At 34.6% G+C, this 16,899-nt stretch overlaps 2 protein-coding genes across 2 annotated transcripts; both read left to right on the top strand.

Moving 5' to 3' along the window:
- Window positions 1–399: 399 nt before the first annotated feature.
- Window positions 400–4,143, top strand: LOC106661769 (NADH dehydrogenase [ubiquinone] 1 beta subcomplex subunit 10). The gene is made up of 4 exons (XM_014385388.2): window positions 400–612; window positions 681–816; window positions 3,567–3,706; window positions 3,879–4,143. Exons 1-4 carry the CDS (start codon window positions 519–521, stop codon window positions 3,989–3,991), a joined length of 483 nt encoding a protein of 160 aa, XP_014240874.1. The 5' UTR covers window positions 400–518; the 3' UTR covers window positions 3,992–4,143.
- Window positions 4,144–6,046: 1,903 nt separating this feature from the next.
- Window positions 6,047–16,466, top strand: LOC106661766 (modular serine protease-like). Its single transcript, XM_014385383.2, has 13 exons — window positions 6,047–6,280; window positions 12,590–12,653; window positions 12,749–12,871; window positions 12,937–13,083; window positions 13,171–13,287; window positions 13,492–13,665; window positions 13,728–13,951; window positions 14,041–14,253; window positions 15,252–15,416; window positions 15,481–15,602; window positions 15,662–15,829; window positions 15,914–16,070; window positions 16,146–16,466. Exons 1-13 carry the CDS (start codon window positions 6,235–6,237, stop codon window positions 16,334–16,336), a joined length of 1,911 nt encoding a protein of 636 aa, XP_014240869.1. The 5' UTR covers window positions 6,047–6,234; the 3' UTR covers window positions 16,337–16,466.
- The last annotated feature ends 433 nt before the right edge of the window (window positions 16,467–16,899 follow it).

The raw sequence follows: 16,899 nt of genomic DNA, 5'->3' as shown, positions 1-16,899 counted from the left end.
ATTATTTTTCGTTCAAACTTTTACAAGTGATAATTAAGATTATCTAGAGATCGTGAGACGCTGTATAATTTAAGTTTTCATGTGGAAAAATTTATATATTTGTTTTAATTGGAAAATGTATTGTATTTTGGGCATCTGCCCGTTTAAATAAATAGGTACTTACAAAGTCCTGGTCAGAATTGATGCACAATTTATTACTTTGTTTTTTAAAAGCTTGCTTTACATAAACGGTCAAATTGTTGTCATTTGTAATAATTAGTATATTATCGTTAGTCGATAATAAAACCTTTCAAATGAAATGTTTTGTCATTTTATTAATAAAGTATTTAAACATTGGATGATTTTGATGTAATACGTTCGATTTATTGACGTTATGAGTCGATGTGAGTGAAAAGATCGATGGTTGTTCCATCGGGGCCACGGTCCCTGGTACTTGGTAGCAGGGCCAGCAGCTGATTGCTTCCTCGGTCATCTTCCAGGTTTTTTTCTTTTCGTTCAGCATCCTAGAATAAACGAGGATGGGCGCTGACTCGAATCCCAAGGACAGTCCCTTTATGAGATTCTGTTTCGGAGTCGTCAGCATGGTCGAGGGGCCGGTCGTCTGGTTCAGAAGTGAGTTTTTTTTTCATAAATTCGCCCTCATTTTTCACCACCTTCCAAATTGTGTTTCTTTTGCACAGAGAACATCGTCGAACCCAACCGGAAGGAGTACAACTGGTACCACGAAAAGCTAAGGAGGGTACCGACCATAGACCAGTGCTACGACGACGACCCTTTATGTAAATTTGAAGCCAACCAACAATTCAAGCGAGACAAGTAATTTTCAAAAATGCCTTTTAAGCCGGTTCCACACGAGGGGCAGAAGCGAGCCGATGAGGCTGATTTGGGTTTGTGACTGACATCTGCTCGCACAGATTGTGCATGATGTACTGCGATGAGAGGCTTCTTCAGGTTGCTTCTGCCGCCAAAGTGGAACTGCTTTAATACATTGGACAATTTAAACGCACCACTCGATTTACTTAGTCTAAAATTAAATCTAATATTTACAGATAATTAGGAGCTATCATAGTCAAAGTAAACAGTAAATAATGCTTTGTTTACTTTTGTTCTGCTTAATCCCGTTTTCCCCCAAAAGCATTCTGTTAAGCCTAAAGATCGCTTTCAGTTAATTTTTTCCTTCGTTGATTTCATTTGATAATATTCCTATTTTTAAACCTTATTCAATAACTCCGGTTAGTCATTTGAATGAGTATGACAGTGTCAGGACATAACATTATTAGAGGAAGGTTAAAGCCAGCGCAAAGTCACCAAAAGACTGAGTGTAAATCACTCTTCGTAGGAAGGGTACTTCAGTGCTGCAAGAAACAAAGTGTCACGCTAGCAGGCCTGGACAAGGTCGACCTACGTCTACAGGACTGAGAGGTCATAGATTCATTAGATTAGGCTTTATGAAAACGCAGCATTGAGAAATGAGATAAGAACTCTGGTCAGACAAGTCGAGATGACTCTCGACACGACACGCAAGAATGGCACAATTACACAGAAGACAAACCTTTGAGCCCAGAAGATAATCTCAATAAAAATCGAACCGTTGGCACGATAAAGAAAATGTTTTTCTGAAACCTACATCACACCAGACAGCATCTCACGATTTCTAAATAAATATCGATTAACAGTCACTAATCTCCACACAAGTCTGAAATGTTTCGATTTCCTCCAGGACTGTAAGAAGAAGACTCAAGATGGCTCGTGGACCACAGAATATTCAGGCTTCAATTAGTGCAGAAACATGTGAATTGGACATTGAAAGTTTGGGGACGAGTTCCATGGTGGGTCATTGATGTTTTGGGGTGGCATTTCATTGGACAGCCGCACCGAATTGGTCGGTGTTCGAGGAAGATCTCAACTTAATAGAAGTGCTTACAAGACATTCGAAGAGCATGTCATTTGCCCCCCCCCCCACATTTGTGAGAGATTCTTGCTGTTGTAGGATAATGCCTGGCTTCCAGAGCACATATTGCTAATAACTGCCTGAATGAGGTTGGAATCAAGTGTGGCCAGTTCGAAGTCCAGATTTGAATCCAAACTTAAATTTTTTGAATTCAACACATTTGGGATCAACTAATGATGAATATGACGGTGAAACACAGGTCCTAACACCCCTAGAGGAGTTGAAAACAGCTGTTCTTGATGAATGGGAAAGAATTCCTCAGGATTTTATCCGAAGTTTTTTTCCAAGTAATGCAAAGGCTTATAATGGATGTGATTAGTGCCAGAGGTGGAATACTCAGTATTAAAGGGGTGAAAAAAGTTTTTTTTTTTTTTTTTTTTTTTTCATTCATTTTTTATGTATTTATTTATTTTTTTAAGAATTAGGCAATAAACATTTTCTTTTTAAATGTCTTATTTTGACAATCAAACGTACTTTTTGGTATGCTAAATATGAATGAACCTAAATACATTATAATTTAAGGGTGGTGTGTTAATTTTGTCCATCAGCGTACTGTTTCAATTTATTCTCGTAGAATCACAAATTGAGACAATCCACGATACTACCGGTGCACAGATAAAAACATATTAACAAATTTCAACAGACTGTACTCCATAAAATGCTGAAATTTTTCTTAAATTTATTCGTCATCTATGACTCAAAAGCCACCCAGTGTTTTAAGGAACCGAATATTTACGGCATGGAATTTTTTAAGACATTCTACGAATACACCCACCTTGCGTTTTGGCAGTCCGTCATCTGTCCTTGGCCTTATTCGACCGACCACCAAATTTAATGATAGGTGATTTCAACCCCCAATGCATCAGTTTTAAAATTTAAACACACTCGCACTCACTCTAAAGATGCCTGCTTGGACAAGGGCTAAATGTTAAAAATGCTGAATAAACAGTAGTGTATCTTAATATAACAATATTTACCACAAAAAAAAGTAAACGGTCAAGTCTCATTTAATGGGTATATAGACATTTTTCTATAAATGTACATTATGTATGTTTTGTTTTTGTTTTAGAAGGGTATTTCAACCAAGAGGTTGTATGAACCCTCAGGGTAGGTATTTTTGAAAAAAGCCCATTTGTAAGTATGTCGGGTTCGAATGCAGGGCCGCTGGATTCGATCCCAGGACCTTTACCTTACAGTATTGAGTACCGTGTCAACGCCTAAACCATTGCAGCCACCGATGCCCCCATCCTATATTTTTTAAAAGATGGTTAATTTGCAATTCTGTTGTGTTCAGATCCTGCTGAAACAGTTTTACAAGTATTATTTGCCATACATGTACCAATAATTGGTCAGTTCCCAAGTACAAAGTTGAAATCAAGCCCAGGAGCACTTTGCGTCAAAAATAATAATCAGATACCCTGATGATGTTGGCCATCAAGGTCCCTAGTTGTTTATTTGTAAAGCATCCTTGATAGAAAGAAATTTGAATAAACACTTATTGACACAACTCAAATTTTAACATATTTCATGTATTTACAAGAGCTTTCAGCTCTAAATAATTTCTTTGATTAGCATTTTGCTAATATGTTTTATTAACACTCATATTTAATTTTAGGGCTGTTGACAATGAAATTGTAAGTATATTGCGACAGCGTCTTGAGGACTGTCAATTATATGAGGAGTCCGATTGTGCTGAGAAATGCAAACCCCTCAGAGAGCAGTATAACGAAGCTGTCACCAACTGGTTTATCAAATGTAAGTTCAACTTCGATTGTTGAGCTTAATTCAGGTAGCGCTATATAATTTTTTTGTTAATCAAAATTGATGTTTTAAGTTTAGTTATGTCATACAGTTTTTTTGATTATTTGATTTTAACAATATCAAATATGTATGAATTATTGTTTTAATGTATTTGCTAAATTTTTAGATGGTGATCTTGGTGCATACGGGGATGCCGAGTGTGCCCTGATGAAGCAAAAGCATCGTCTTATTTGGGAAAGACGCCATGGACCCGTCGGTTCTGGAATGAAAGAAGAATAAACTTGGAACATTTTAACCCTTTCATAGTAATAAATTGTAAATACTTATGGAAATATATGTAGAAATTGTTATTGTTAGTTGTATTTGCATTACTTAACAATTTTGGTATTGAACAAATAAAATATAAAGCAGAAAATTTAACGAGATTCAAAGATGAGGCTTATTTTGTAAACCACAGATATAACATGACAACCAACTGAACCATATAGCTAGGATGGCCCTTCTATTACGAGTCAGATACTAAGGCCACTTATCGACGTTGCTCTTGATATATGAAAAGTTCTCTGCCAATCCAGTTTATCGACCCTGCCACTTTCTTGTATTACATTTTTAGTATCAAGTGTTTAAGCCTGGATGTTGGGAAGCTCTGAACTCGTCCACCTTTTCATTACTCTCTAGACTGGGTACCCAGACAACAACCCCCATTTTGTCGAGAAGCACCAGTTCATGGAATCTCTCCAAAAGCTCTCATTGCTAGCACCCTTTTCCTTCACTTTACATTTATTTTCTTATCTTTCTCGCATTTTAATCCTAGTAATATATTTTTCTGTTTCAGCTCAGTTGCAATATTTTATGGTACAACAGTAACCAACTCTCTTTTTATTTGTACTATTGGTAGCCTCACAGAACCTCAGGGCTCTTCAATTGTAAAAAAATAACAATTACAAGATAACATGGTAGTCTGGTTGACCTCACACTACTCCAGAGTACTTTGAGTAAGTGGGGATATACCTATCCATTCATGCTAATATATTACATCCACACACCAGACTTCATTCAACTACCCCCAGAGTACTCGATATTCCTTGGAGTAATTGGGAATATGGCTCGCCATTTATGCTAATAATGATGTTCACACATTCAATCACCCTACCCGAGAATGCTCAATATTCTTTGGAGTAATTGGGAATAAACCCTTCCATTCACGCTAATAAATTACATCTATTCATTCAACCACCCAACCTATGAGTACTAATATTCCCTGGAGTAATTGGGTATAAACCATTCAATTCACGCTAATAAATTACATCTATTAATTCAATCACCGAACCTATGAGTACTAATATTCCTCGGGGTAATTGGTTATAAACCCTTCCATTCACGCTAATAAATTACATCTACACAATCAATCAACCAATACCGAGTACTAACATTCCTCAGGGGAATGAGTACATTCCATTCACGCTAATAAATTACATCCACAAATATACATACACAACTACTAGTGCTATATTCCTAGGGGTAGTTGGGAATAAAAACTTCCTTCCACGCTAATTAATTACATCTATTCATTCAATTACCCAACCTATGAGTACTAATATTCCTCGGGGTAATTGGGTATAAACCCTTCCATTCATGCTAATGAATTACATCTACACATTTAAAATCAGACAATCCCTGAGTACTAATATTCCTCGGGGGAATTGAGTACAAACCATTCCATTCACGCTAATAAATAACATCCACAAATATACATACACTACTGCTAGTACTATTCCTCAGGGTAGTTGGGAATAAAAACTTCCATTCACGCTAATAAATTACTGTAGTGGTCTTGCTTACTAATATATATTCCTGTACTGCATCAAACACTACAGTTGAGAGCAACCAATCAATACAAATCTCAAATATATTTATGGTTCAATGAAGTTTTGTTGTAACCAAACCACAATTTCTGCTTGAGTTTATTTTTAATGTAAAAAGTTCCTGCATTTTTAAAAATTGATTATTATCCTTGCCAAAAGTACTCTTAACAACATGGCAGCAACGGTAAAATGAGCGACGATTTAACAAAACATATAAATATATTTAGTTTAATATTTCTTATTTTTGCACAAAAGTAAATTTTAATTGTACTCTTATGGATGTGACGAAAAGCGTTTGGGATCATGTTTTTGTAAATGTTTTATCCGCAGAACCTGAAATTGCTTTTAAACAGAGGAGGAAGGGCGATTACCGACCTTGGCTGGTGTCCCCAGCTTTTTTTTTATTTTTTATTATCTGATGGACGGGAACCGTGTAAAAGTTCAACACATGATTATATTTCCTTTCCCCCCTTCTCTTAAAAAGAGAAAAAAGAACTAATCGGGGGATTTCCGAATCGTTGGCGGAATTCTTCCGAGTTCCGACGCACTGCTTGTCGAGTTGTTGACTCGGGCTGTTGAGTTCTTTTTGTTTTTGTTGTTTAGTTTTCTCACATTCGCCACTTGAATGCCTCCATTCTTCATGACTTCGTCGCCAGGATGAGAAGAACTATTTTGGACTTAATATACTTAACATCGTTCCTTTGTAAGTTCGTTCTTCCTCCTTTGTACTTCGCAGGAGTCTTACACGGACGTCGGTCGCCTCCGTTAACAATTTTAATTAGTTCAGCCTTTCAGTGAACCCGTATTAATTTTCTACTTTTCGTATTAAAAGAATCTTTAGTTTAAATATAAATAAAATAGCCCATCGGGAAATCCTCTCTCTTTTATTTATAGACCGACGGACAAATAAACAATAATCTATTCAACAAATTAAAATAACTCCATTTAAGACATGAATTCCTTTCTTTTCCTAAATTTAAAATCCATTTTTGAACTTCAAACTACCATGCTAAAATATTCAAATAAATTTACAAGCCAAAATGTCAAATCAATTAAAAACAAAGTTAATTTAACCAAATAAATTATTTGCTTCAAAAAATTTTACCAAACAAATAATTGTAAACTGTCTAAATAAAACATTTACCCTCTGTATGTTATCATTGAATTCTCAGTTCATCACAAAGCATAAATACATAAATAATAATAAGTTGGACCTCGAGGAACATCAAGTACTCTGGGGTAGCGCGAATGAATGTGTGATGAAATTTATTAGCGTGAATGACATAGTTTATCCCCAATTACTGCAAGGAATATTAAGCGCTCTGGATTAGTGTGAACGATGTCTGGTGTGTGGATGTAATTTATTAGCGTGAATTGAAGGGTTTATTTCCAATTACCCCATAGAATATTAGTACTCATAGGTTGGGTGATTGAATGTGTAGATGTAATTTATTAGCATGAATGAAAGGGTTTATACCCAATTACTCCAAAGAATATTAGTACTCATAGGTTGGGTGATTGAATGAATAGATGTAATTTATTAACGTGGAAGGACGTTTTTATTCCCAATTATCCTGAGGAATATTAGTACTTGGGGATTGTCTGATTAAATGTGTAGATGTAATTTATTAGTGTGAATAGTATGGTTTATACACCCCCAAGGAGTTCTCGGGGAGGGTGATTGAATGAATAGATGTAATTTATTAGCGTGAATGGAAGGGTTTATTCCCAATTACCCCAAAGAATATTAGTACTCATAGGTTGGGTGATGGAATGTGTAGATGTAATTTATTAGCGTGAATTTAATGGTTTATACACAATTACCCCAAGGCGTTCTCAGGTAGGGTGATTGAATGAATAGATGTAATTTATTAGCGTGAATAGAAGGGTTTATTCCCAATTAATCCAAAGAATATTGAGCATTCTCAGGTAGGGTGATTGAATGTGTGAACGTAATTATTAGCATGAATGGCGAGGCATATCCCCAATTACTCAAAGTACTTTGGAGTAGTGTGAGGTCAACCAGACTATCATGTATCTTATCTTTATCTTGTAATTATGTTATTTTGTACCTTTGGGGTAAGATGATTGAATGTGTGGATTTAATTTATTAGCATGAATAGAAGGGTTTATTCCCAATTACGCCTTGAATATTAGTACTCAGAGATTGGATGATTGAATTTGGGGTTGTAATTTATTAGCATGATGAAGGGTTTATTCCCACCCCGAGGAATATTAGTAATCAGAGGTAAAGAATGTGTGAATGTAATTTATTAGCTTGAATGGAAAGGTTTATTCCTAATTAGCCCAAGGAATATTGAATACTCTGGGTGTGTGAACGAAGTCTGGTGTGCAGATGTAATTTATTAGCGTGAATGGAGAAGCTTATCATCAATTACCCCAAGGAATATTGAGTACTCTCCGGGGTAGGGTGATGGAAGGTGTGAATGTAATTTACTAGTGTGAATGGAAGGGTTTATTCCTAATTTCAACGAGGAATATTAAGTCCTCTGGGGGAAAGTGATTGAATGTATGCATGTAATTTATTAGTTTCAATTACTTAATCTTTTTATGTGGGGTTTTGGTTGAAATGAAAAAGTTAGTGTCACGAGCGGGATTCGAACCCACGACCTTTGGCTAAATACGCCGCTGCTCTAACCACTTGAGCTATCGTCACTTCGATCCACCCGGACACCAACTCCCCATCTCAACCTACAACCTTTCAAATTTTCCCTCCTTTTTGCCATTTTTCAAATCTCGTTCATGACATTTTCATGATGTCATTTTCAAGATTTTATCAATCAGACCACTAAATATAATGGATGTAATTTATTAGTATTAGGAAGGATTTATTCCCAATTTCTCGAGGAATATTAAGTGCTCTGAGGTAGGGTGATTGAATGTGTGAATATAATTTATTAGCGTGAATAGTAGCTTACATCCAAGACCACGAGGAATATCTTGTACTCTGGGGTCGCATGAATGTAATTTATTAGCGTGAAGGAATATCGAGTACTCTGGATTAGTCTGAACGAAGCCAGGTGTGGGGATGTAATTTATTAGCATGAATGGAATTGATATCCCCAATTATCCCGACGAATATTGAATACTTAAGGGTTGTTTGAATGCTAACCAGACTCTTATGTTTTTACCTTGTCTCTGTGTAGGTTATTTATGTTGTTTTATCCACAATTGACGAGTTCTTGAGGTACAGAGAGGCGAGCAATAGCATAATGAAAAAGAGAGGGTTGGTTATTGTTGTACTATACAATATCGTAACTTAGCTGGAGCATCAGAAAAATAAATTAGTAAGATTAAAATGCATGAGAGATAATAAAAGAAATGTATAGCTAAGGACGAGAAGGCTGGGGATGGCCAATGTAGTTTGCTGTCCCTAAACTATAAAAAAAAAATTAATTAAAATAGTAGTATTTTTAATAATGAACGAGTGTCTTGGCAAAACAGTGGCATGGTATCTGAATAGGTTGACTTGGCAGCCCAACCTATGCACTTAATCACTGCAGTCTGGCCCTTTGATGCAAAAATGCGATAAAAAAACATGATTAAAAGAAAGTGGCTGTTCGGTGGGCCGGATCAGCAGAGAGGCTCTTATTGCACTACGAGCCCTGTTAATAGGTGGCCCTAGTACCTGACTATGAAAGAAGGGTCATCCTCACCCGATTAAGGTGGTTGGTGGTTTGGGGCAAGTAATGCAGAGAAAGGTTGCTCAATGTAAACAACAGGGTTGATAACAAACAGGATTGTTTTATTATATACAGTGAATGTATTCATGGGTGTGAATATATAATGTGTGGTGTGAGAGTGTCGCTGACGGAATATCGAGTACCCCATCGGTCCTCATTTAGGTTAGTTATATAATAGGTGTAAAGGTTGTGTTGAGAGGAATGGTATTTATTAGCGTGAATGTGTGTTGTGACAGTGTCAATGGTGGAATATCGAATACCCCATCGGCCCTCAATTAGGTTAGTTGTATAATATTTGTATAGGGTGATGGAGGAATATCGAGTACCCCATCGGCCCTCAAATAGGTTAGTTATATAATAGGTGTAAAGGTTGTGTTGAGAGGAATTGTATTTATTAGCATGAATGTGTGATGTGAGAGTGTCGATGGTGGAATATCGTATACCCCATCGGCCCTCAAATAGGTTAGTTGTATAATACGTGTAAAGGTTGAGTTGAGAGTATTTATTAGCGTGAATGTGTGATGTGAGAGTATTTTGGCAGATTATCGAGTACCCATCGACCCTCAACCCTGTAAATAGGAGTGAATATATTTAAGAATGAACATGAGTACGAATGGGTTTGGAACTGCATGCATTGGGTACTAAATTGACCTAGCTATTGATAGTTCCTTGAGCTCAACCTCGTCGGCTGGACGGATAAAACCGAGGTCTGACCCCTGACTTCCAACACCCGGGGTGATTCTCGAGGCCTGTTGGTAATTAGTTGTAAATTACAAAAGCTGAAATTACTGGTAGACTGCGAGAAGTGGTAGTCTCAACTCTGTTTGTGTATATGGTATATACACGCATGTGTAGATTTGAACTTATACAAATCAGTAATCTTTTGTGACACAATATAAATGCGTTTTATTTTCTACTTGTTTACTGTAGTAGCATGAAGATCTAAAATAATAAATTGATATATATATATTTTTTAGTTAATAATTAATGACCCCTTATCATTGAAGATTAATGGTTGAATGCCGAGTAGATAAATAGTTCAAGGAAGATTTTTTTATCAGTATTAGCCAAGTATTATATCCAATAATTTATAAATATATCATAAACTTAAACTTTAAAATGTTATTATTTTTCAAAAAGATTTCTTGAAATAAAGTTTCTTATTTCCTCCTTTTCTGTGTTAATTGTGTTATACTTTTTTGGGGGGGGTATAATAAAACGACAACGGTTAAGGGTTAAGGTAAACATGCTAAAATACGGCCTTAAAAAGCAGTGTGTACTTTCTAAAACAAAGTTATACAATTTTACAAATCTTTAAGTTATACTATATTTTATAGGGAAAAATTGTTTTTCTGCACATACATGTATATTACAAATTTAGATTTTTACCTACTGTGCAAAAGTCTGGAGAAATTCCTCTGCACCGTTGTCAGACTTGTTGTTGTTTTTGTTTTGAAAATTTCAATTCTCCATGACTTCATAGCCAAGATGAGCAGAAATAATTTAAAAAAACATGTATTTATTAGTATATTTTTCCATAATAACTATAATTTCCGTAATAGTTGTTTTAAAACATAAATAGAAAATTAATATCTTGTTGTTTTCCTTTATAGAATGTTACTAATCCTTTTACACTCTTTACATTAAAAATTTAAAAAAGTTAGTCCTTTTCAGAGCCAACTTGTCGAGTAAGTTAATTGTTTTGTTAAACATGAAACAATAAGTTTTCAATATTAAATGTTTTTTCTTAAAAGCATTGGTCTTAAGTCGAGAAGATGCTTTGGTCAATAGACATAGCGTTCATTAGTCCCAAAGTCATGGGATGATCCACGATGGTCTACAGAGATTTGAAGTCACTGAAAGTCTCTATTGAGGAGAAGGTACTGGTTGGCCGTGATGTACTAAGGACTTTCTTGAATGCTAGTCAACTCAAAAGGGTCCATGATGTAAGGGTGAACTTAAAAAAGTCATCGGAAGGCTTTCTAGATGTCCTGCATCAGGTTCTCTACCACAGGAGAGCCATCGAGTAGAAAGGTGGCTAGTCATAAATCCGCATCTCTCTTGGGAAATTGAACAATGGTGGCCGTTCTTTTCACTGATAACTGCCGGTTCGGTTTGTGGTAATCAGATGACCTGGTCTGTTTGTCAAGAAGAAGTACACTGAGGAAGTTCTACCGTCCTTTTAGCTCCATTTATTGACGACAACTTTGTGTCAATGCATCATAATCCTCGAACACATATTCTCGTTGTCACCATTTCAAGAAGGACATACATATTACGACAATGAATTGGCCAGCACGTTTTCCCGACATATAGGATACTTATGAGACATGATAAAGAGGCAGGCTTGATGTCATTCAGCACCTCCAACAACCATTGAACAGCTTCAGACTATTGTTGAAGAATGGGATTCTGTTTGACAAGGTTTTAAAATTGGTAAAGGTTACCAATATCACCCAAAAACTATTTTTTTACATTTTAATAATAACAGTATAGTTTGTATTAGTTATTTATTTACTACAAAAAGATATACATTATTTAACCAATTTAAACAAAACAAATTCTTTATATTTATGTAATTTTTTTCTTGAAAACGCAAAGATGTCTGCCATGATCTAGCTTGATCGATCGATGGTGGATTTTTTTATTTATTGTACTTTTCAATATAGCTTTGAATGTTTCTTCTTCACAGGAGGGTTGAACGTTGGTCGAATTGTTTGATAATTTATTTTAAAACAATTCATGCTTCCTTTATTTTATTTTATTTTGACTTTTGACAATAATTCTGTTATTTTTGGGAAACAAGCAATATTTAAAAAAGAAAATTCAACACGTATGCACTTTTTTCAAAACTTAAAATTCTCTCCAATTTACAAATTAGAATATTCGCCAGGATAAGCCAATTTTCTAGTTACCTTGTTTTCTATTTTGATTTGTTTCAATTATAAAAGTTTTATTATTATTATTAATTTTTAAGGGTGTTTTTATTGACATTTTTGTTTCAATTTAATATTTACACTATTTTCATGTTCCATCTGAAAAAGATTTTAAGGTAAATTAAAATTGTCTATTTCGTACATGTTTCATGGTTTGAGAGTTGTCGAGCAGTCGATTGATTTCTATTTGTGGTTTGACTTCTATTATCACAGTATATTTTTGGACAGACTCGACCATGATGACAATCTCAACGGTTTGCTGATCAGACAGCTAAATTTGCAAACAGACAGAATTATATTATCTCAGTCAAAATTGTTCTACAATTAAAATCCTTATCCAACTTGTCTTTTAATTCAATTTAAACATTTCAGGTTTATCCAATTGTGCATCCAACAGTATTTTTAATAGAGAAAAAAGGCAATCATGGCAGTGCCGGTAAGATTTGGTAATTTGCACAGTTTATGCGAGAAAAAAGATGTATTTAAAACTTGTATGTAGTTATAAATTAACGATTCATGATATTCCTCAAGCTCAGACCAGTTCAAATGTAACAACGGCCAGTGCATTAGGCAATTTGAAGTATGCGACGGTAAGAAAAATTGTGGAGACGGATCTGATGAAACTCAGGCAATCTGTACAAAACTCGGCATCATGTATGTTTTTTCGTTTCTTTCGTTATTTTAATTTGTTTTTAAAAATGTAGGTAGATTTATTTCAGATGTCCTACATTCGCATTCCGATGCACTTACGGTGCGTGCGTGAATTCGAACGTCAAATGCGATGGGAAACAAGATTGTGCAGACAACTCTGACGAACTTTTGCCAGAATGTCTCCAGTACCAACCGATTCGTCCTACCAAATGCTCGTCAGTATTATCGCTTTCTGTTGATACAAAAAAAGAGTTGTGTCAAACCCAAAATTCACTTGTACAAATTAAAAATTGTATTTCCAGGAATCGACAATTCGAGTGTATTTCTGGTCAGTGCATTAGTGAGTATTCAGTCTGTGATGGAAATAGAGATTGCGAGGACAGCTCTGATGAAACCATCACACAGTGCGTCAACATAAGGTAGAAAAAAATTTTTATATTGCTTATTTAATTTCTCTAATTGTTCTAATAGAGAAAAAAATCATGTTAATGCATTAATGGTTTATAAATAAATAAGCAGTAATAAAATGTAAAGTTTATCTTGTTTCATTTTAAAGTTAGCATATTAAAAGCTGTTTTAGAAAATATGGCTGCTAGATAAAAAATAATTGTTCTTAATTAAAGGTGTCCTCAGTTCAGTTTTCAATGTGCTTATGGAGCTTGTATAAACAAAAATAAAACGTGTGATAATACATACGACTGCAGTGACGGTTCGGATGAGGATGATGAGCTTTGCAAAGCCAAGAGACCTCGGCCCACTCGAACAAAACCCCCATCTCATCATTTCCCAACTACCAGGTATATTGTCCTTGCCTTTTTTTCTAATGACAATACGATAAAATGACGCTTTGTTGTTGCAGTGGTGGATGCTTGCTTCCTGAGAAGCCTGACGATGGGAGATATATTGTACAAGGTTGCTCGAAAGACGACGTTACTCCAAAGTGCAGAGAAGTGCCCGGAACTTTAGTTCCCGAAACTGCAGTCCTGACGTACTCTTGCAACAAAGGTTTCGTTCTGCCTGATAACGTCAAAAATATTTTCTGCCTCAGCGGGAGCTGGGAACCAGAACCACCCAACTGTGACAGTACGCCGAAAAATTCTGTTTTCAATTAAAAATTCATTTGTTGTATGTTTGAAAATCATTTTTTAACCACTTTGTCTTTCATTTTACAGAGTTGTGTAAACCGCTTGTTTCTGAATCGATGATTCTAAGGTGTTTTTTCAAAGGCGACGAAGTCCCTTGTTCACAGGAGAACAGGCCGGGTACCAAAGTCCGGCCAAAGTGTAAACCCTCTTACCACCTCCGCAACCCCGAGTTGTCTTTCGCTGAAACACAGTGCCTACCAGATGGTACTTGGGAGAAGATATTGTTCAAGTGTGACGCAGGTAATCCATCATCACATGAAGATAGTATTAACGATGTTTATGTTGTAAATTTCCATCAAATTATATTACTCCAATTGCCCTTCTTAAATGACAAGCAACAGAGCTATTTCAAGTACAAAATGAAAAAGCAACATGAAAAGAATGCCGATTTGAAAATGAAGTAAGATTGTAGCTTTAAATTTTAAAATTAATTTAATTTGTTGAAGTTTCAATTGAAAAAATACTGTAATCTTAAATTTGTATGTTATTAAACAAAAAATAAAATAAAGTAAAAATTTGTTATTTTTTTGTTACATTTTAATTAATAAAATGGAATTATTAATTCTTTGGTGTTATTCCCTGTATCCAAATCATTCCTTTGTTTGCCATTATCCAGCCCTGTCACTGAACTGGACACCACTTACCACAATCAATTATTAAAATTATAAATTGTAAAGATATTTATTTAAATTTTTTTACATAAACAGACAAAAGTCAGGTTGTAATGACCAATCATCCGAACATTATAATTTTATTATACTAATTAATAATGTCAAAAAGTACAAAGTAAAGCAATATTAATGTTTAATTTATTAACTAAAAACAATTGAACCCATTTTAGACAACCACAAGAGCTATAATTTTATAGCATTTTATTTATTTTTTGTTAACTTGATTTGTTAGCTGGGACATACCATGGTGTATGTTCATAACATTAATTTGGTAAAACTTTTTTTTAAATTGACAGTTGATGCTAAACTCATTGTGCTCATATTTTTTCAAAAGTATCAAAGTAAATGTTTAAATAATAAAAATAAAACAATTTTAAAAAAATATGTACGTAACACATTTTATTGTAAAAAATAGACCCTTTTAATGAAAAATTTCAGTAGACGACTAAAGTAATAAATTTTATATTTGTAGTCCTTAAAACAAATAAAAAAATATTTACTTTCATTAATTCTACTACTACTACTACAGAGTTTGTTCAATTCTAATCTCATTTGTTGTAAACGCAGATTGTGGAAAGCCGAGCCATCAAGTTAGCCAAACGTTGATAAGCTATGGTCAAGAGACCAAAGTAGGTGATTATCCCTGGCATGCCGGACTTTACAGAATCGAAAATAAAGTGTACACGTTATTTTGTGGAGGGACGATCATCTCTCCTCTTGCAGTGCTCACCGGTAAGGTTTATTTATTTTTATTTTTATTCGACTCAATTGTGAATACTTTATTACAATTTTTCAGCGGCTCACTGCATTTACGATGAACAGCTCAAACGTGTAAAAAATCCAAAATCAATTTACATCACTGTTGGCAAGTACCGACGAAACTGGTCATTAAAGGATGCCTACGAGCAGAAAATTCCAGTAATATTGAAAATTAATTAACGAACTTTATATCCTTTGCTTAAATTGCGCTTTATTAGGTGAAAGACATCATACCTCAGAGAGCTTATCGGGGCAAATCGAACAGCTACGAGCAGGATATTGCGGTGATTGAACTGATGTTCAGCATTAAAATAAGTAGTGTTATCTTGCCTGTCTGCATTGACTGGGTAGGAGAACGCCCATTTGGTAATGGTGCACTAGGAACGGTGAGGTTTTTTTTTTTTTTTTTTTTTTTTAATTTATTGTATTTTATTTTTCTGAAGCTAATTGTTTGTTAAATCTTTATGCAGGTTGTTGGATGGGGGCTCGATGAGTCAAGAGTAGGGACAGAAGTACTCATGGCAGCAAAGTTGCCTTTTTACGACTGGGAAACCTGTACAAAAAAATCACCTCCAGAATTTCTTAGATATCTCACTTATGATAAATTTTGTGCTGGGTACAATAACGGCAAGTTTCAAATATTAAAAAAAAAATTAATTTTAACGAATATCACTCAATTTATCCTAAATAAATTTTATTCAGGGACCAGTGTACAGCAAGGGGACAGTGGTGGTGGTTTGACCTTCGTTAGAAACGGAAATCATTTTATTTATGGCATAGTCAGCTTGAAACAGAAAAACCAAAACACCTTCGCTGCCTTTACAAATGTAACAGAACATCTCACCTGGCTCAACAATGTGCTCAAAGCTGTGAATGCCGTTCATGTAAACTGATCAGTGTTGAATATTTTTAATTTATTTACGCCATTATTTGTAGATAACAAATCTTCCCTACATTAATAAATTATTAATGATATGAAAACACTGTTCATTATAGAAATAAAATATACATATAGAAAATAGCCTTAAATTATCTATTCAAAACTTAAAGCATACCAATAATAAATTGTCAAATGATCCATTAAATTTACACTGAACATATATCAACAAATAAGCACCATTGTACATATGTACATATAATATTAGAGATTATTTATTTTACATGTATGAATGATTTATTTAAATAATCTATCTTATTTATATATATAGCTGCCTGAACAATACAATGTCATTATGTGATAAAAATGAGTAGTCTGCTCAATATAATGAAAAAGTAAGTTTAAAACACTTTTCTAAAATGCATCCTATAAGATTTAAAATTTGAACGTGTTAATTCACACTAGGATTTATTACAAAGTTTCTGTTTAAAGTGTTAGACATATCGATTACTTTTTTACTCACAAATAATCTAGATCTCCGTATGGTCTATGAAAAAATAAATTCAATTGCTACTGCCA

Source organism: Cimex lectularius, unplaced genomic scaffold, assembly GCF_000648675.2.
Source record: "Cimex lectularius strain Harlan isolate CLEC.00 unplaced genomic scaffold, Clec_2.1 scaffold438, whole genome shotgun sequence".
NCBI classification, from domain to species: domain Eukaryota; kingdom Metazoa; phylum Arthropoda; class Insecta; order Hemiptera; family Cimicidae; genus Cimex; species Cimex lectularius.
The sequence above is the reverse complement of the archived record's forward strand: the minus strand, read 5'-3'. Positions and strand labels throughout refer to the sequence as shown.

What these genes read in the sequence shown, in the direction of transcription:
- LOC106661766 (XM_014385383.2), top strand. Translation starts at nt 6,235, where the DNA reads ATGAGAAGAACTATTTTGGACTTAATATACTTAACATCGTTCCTTT. An exon ending in ATACTTAACATCGTTCCTTT is followed by an intron (nt 6,281 to 12,589) that starts GTAAGTTCGTTC and finishes TAAACATTTCAG; the next exon opens with GTTTATCCAATTGTGCATCC. An exon ending in TTGTGCTGGGTACAATAACG is followed by an intron (nt 16,071 to 16,145) that starts GCAAGTTTCAAA and finishes AATTTTATTCAG; the next exon opens with GGACCAGTGTACAGCAAGGG.
- LOC106661769 (XM_014385388.2), top strand. Translation starts at nt 519, where the DNA reads ATGGGCGCTGACTCGAATCCCAAGGACAGTCCCTTTATGAGATTCTGT. An exon ending in GCCGGTCGTCTGGTTCAGAA is followed by an intron (nt 613 to 680) that starts GTGAGTTTTTTT and finishes TCTTTTGCACAG; the next exon opens with AGAACATCGTCGAACCCAAC. An exon ending in CAACAATTCAAGCGAGACAA is followed by an intron (nt 817 to 3,566) that starts GTAATTTTCAAA and finishes ATTTAATTTTAG; the next exon opens with GGCTGTTGACAATGAAATTG.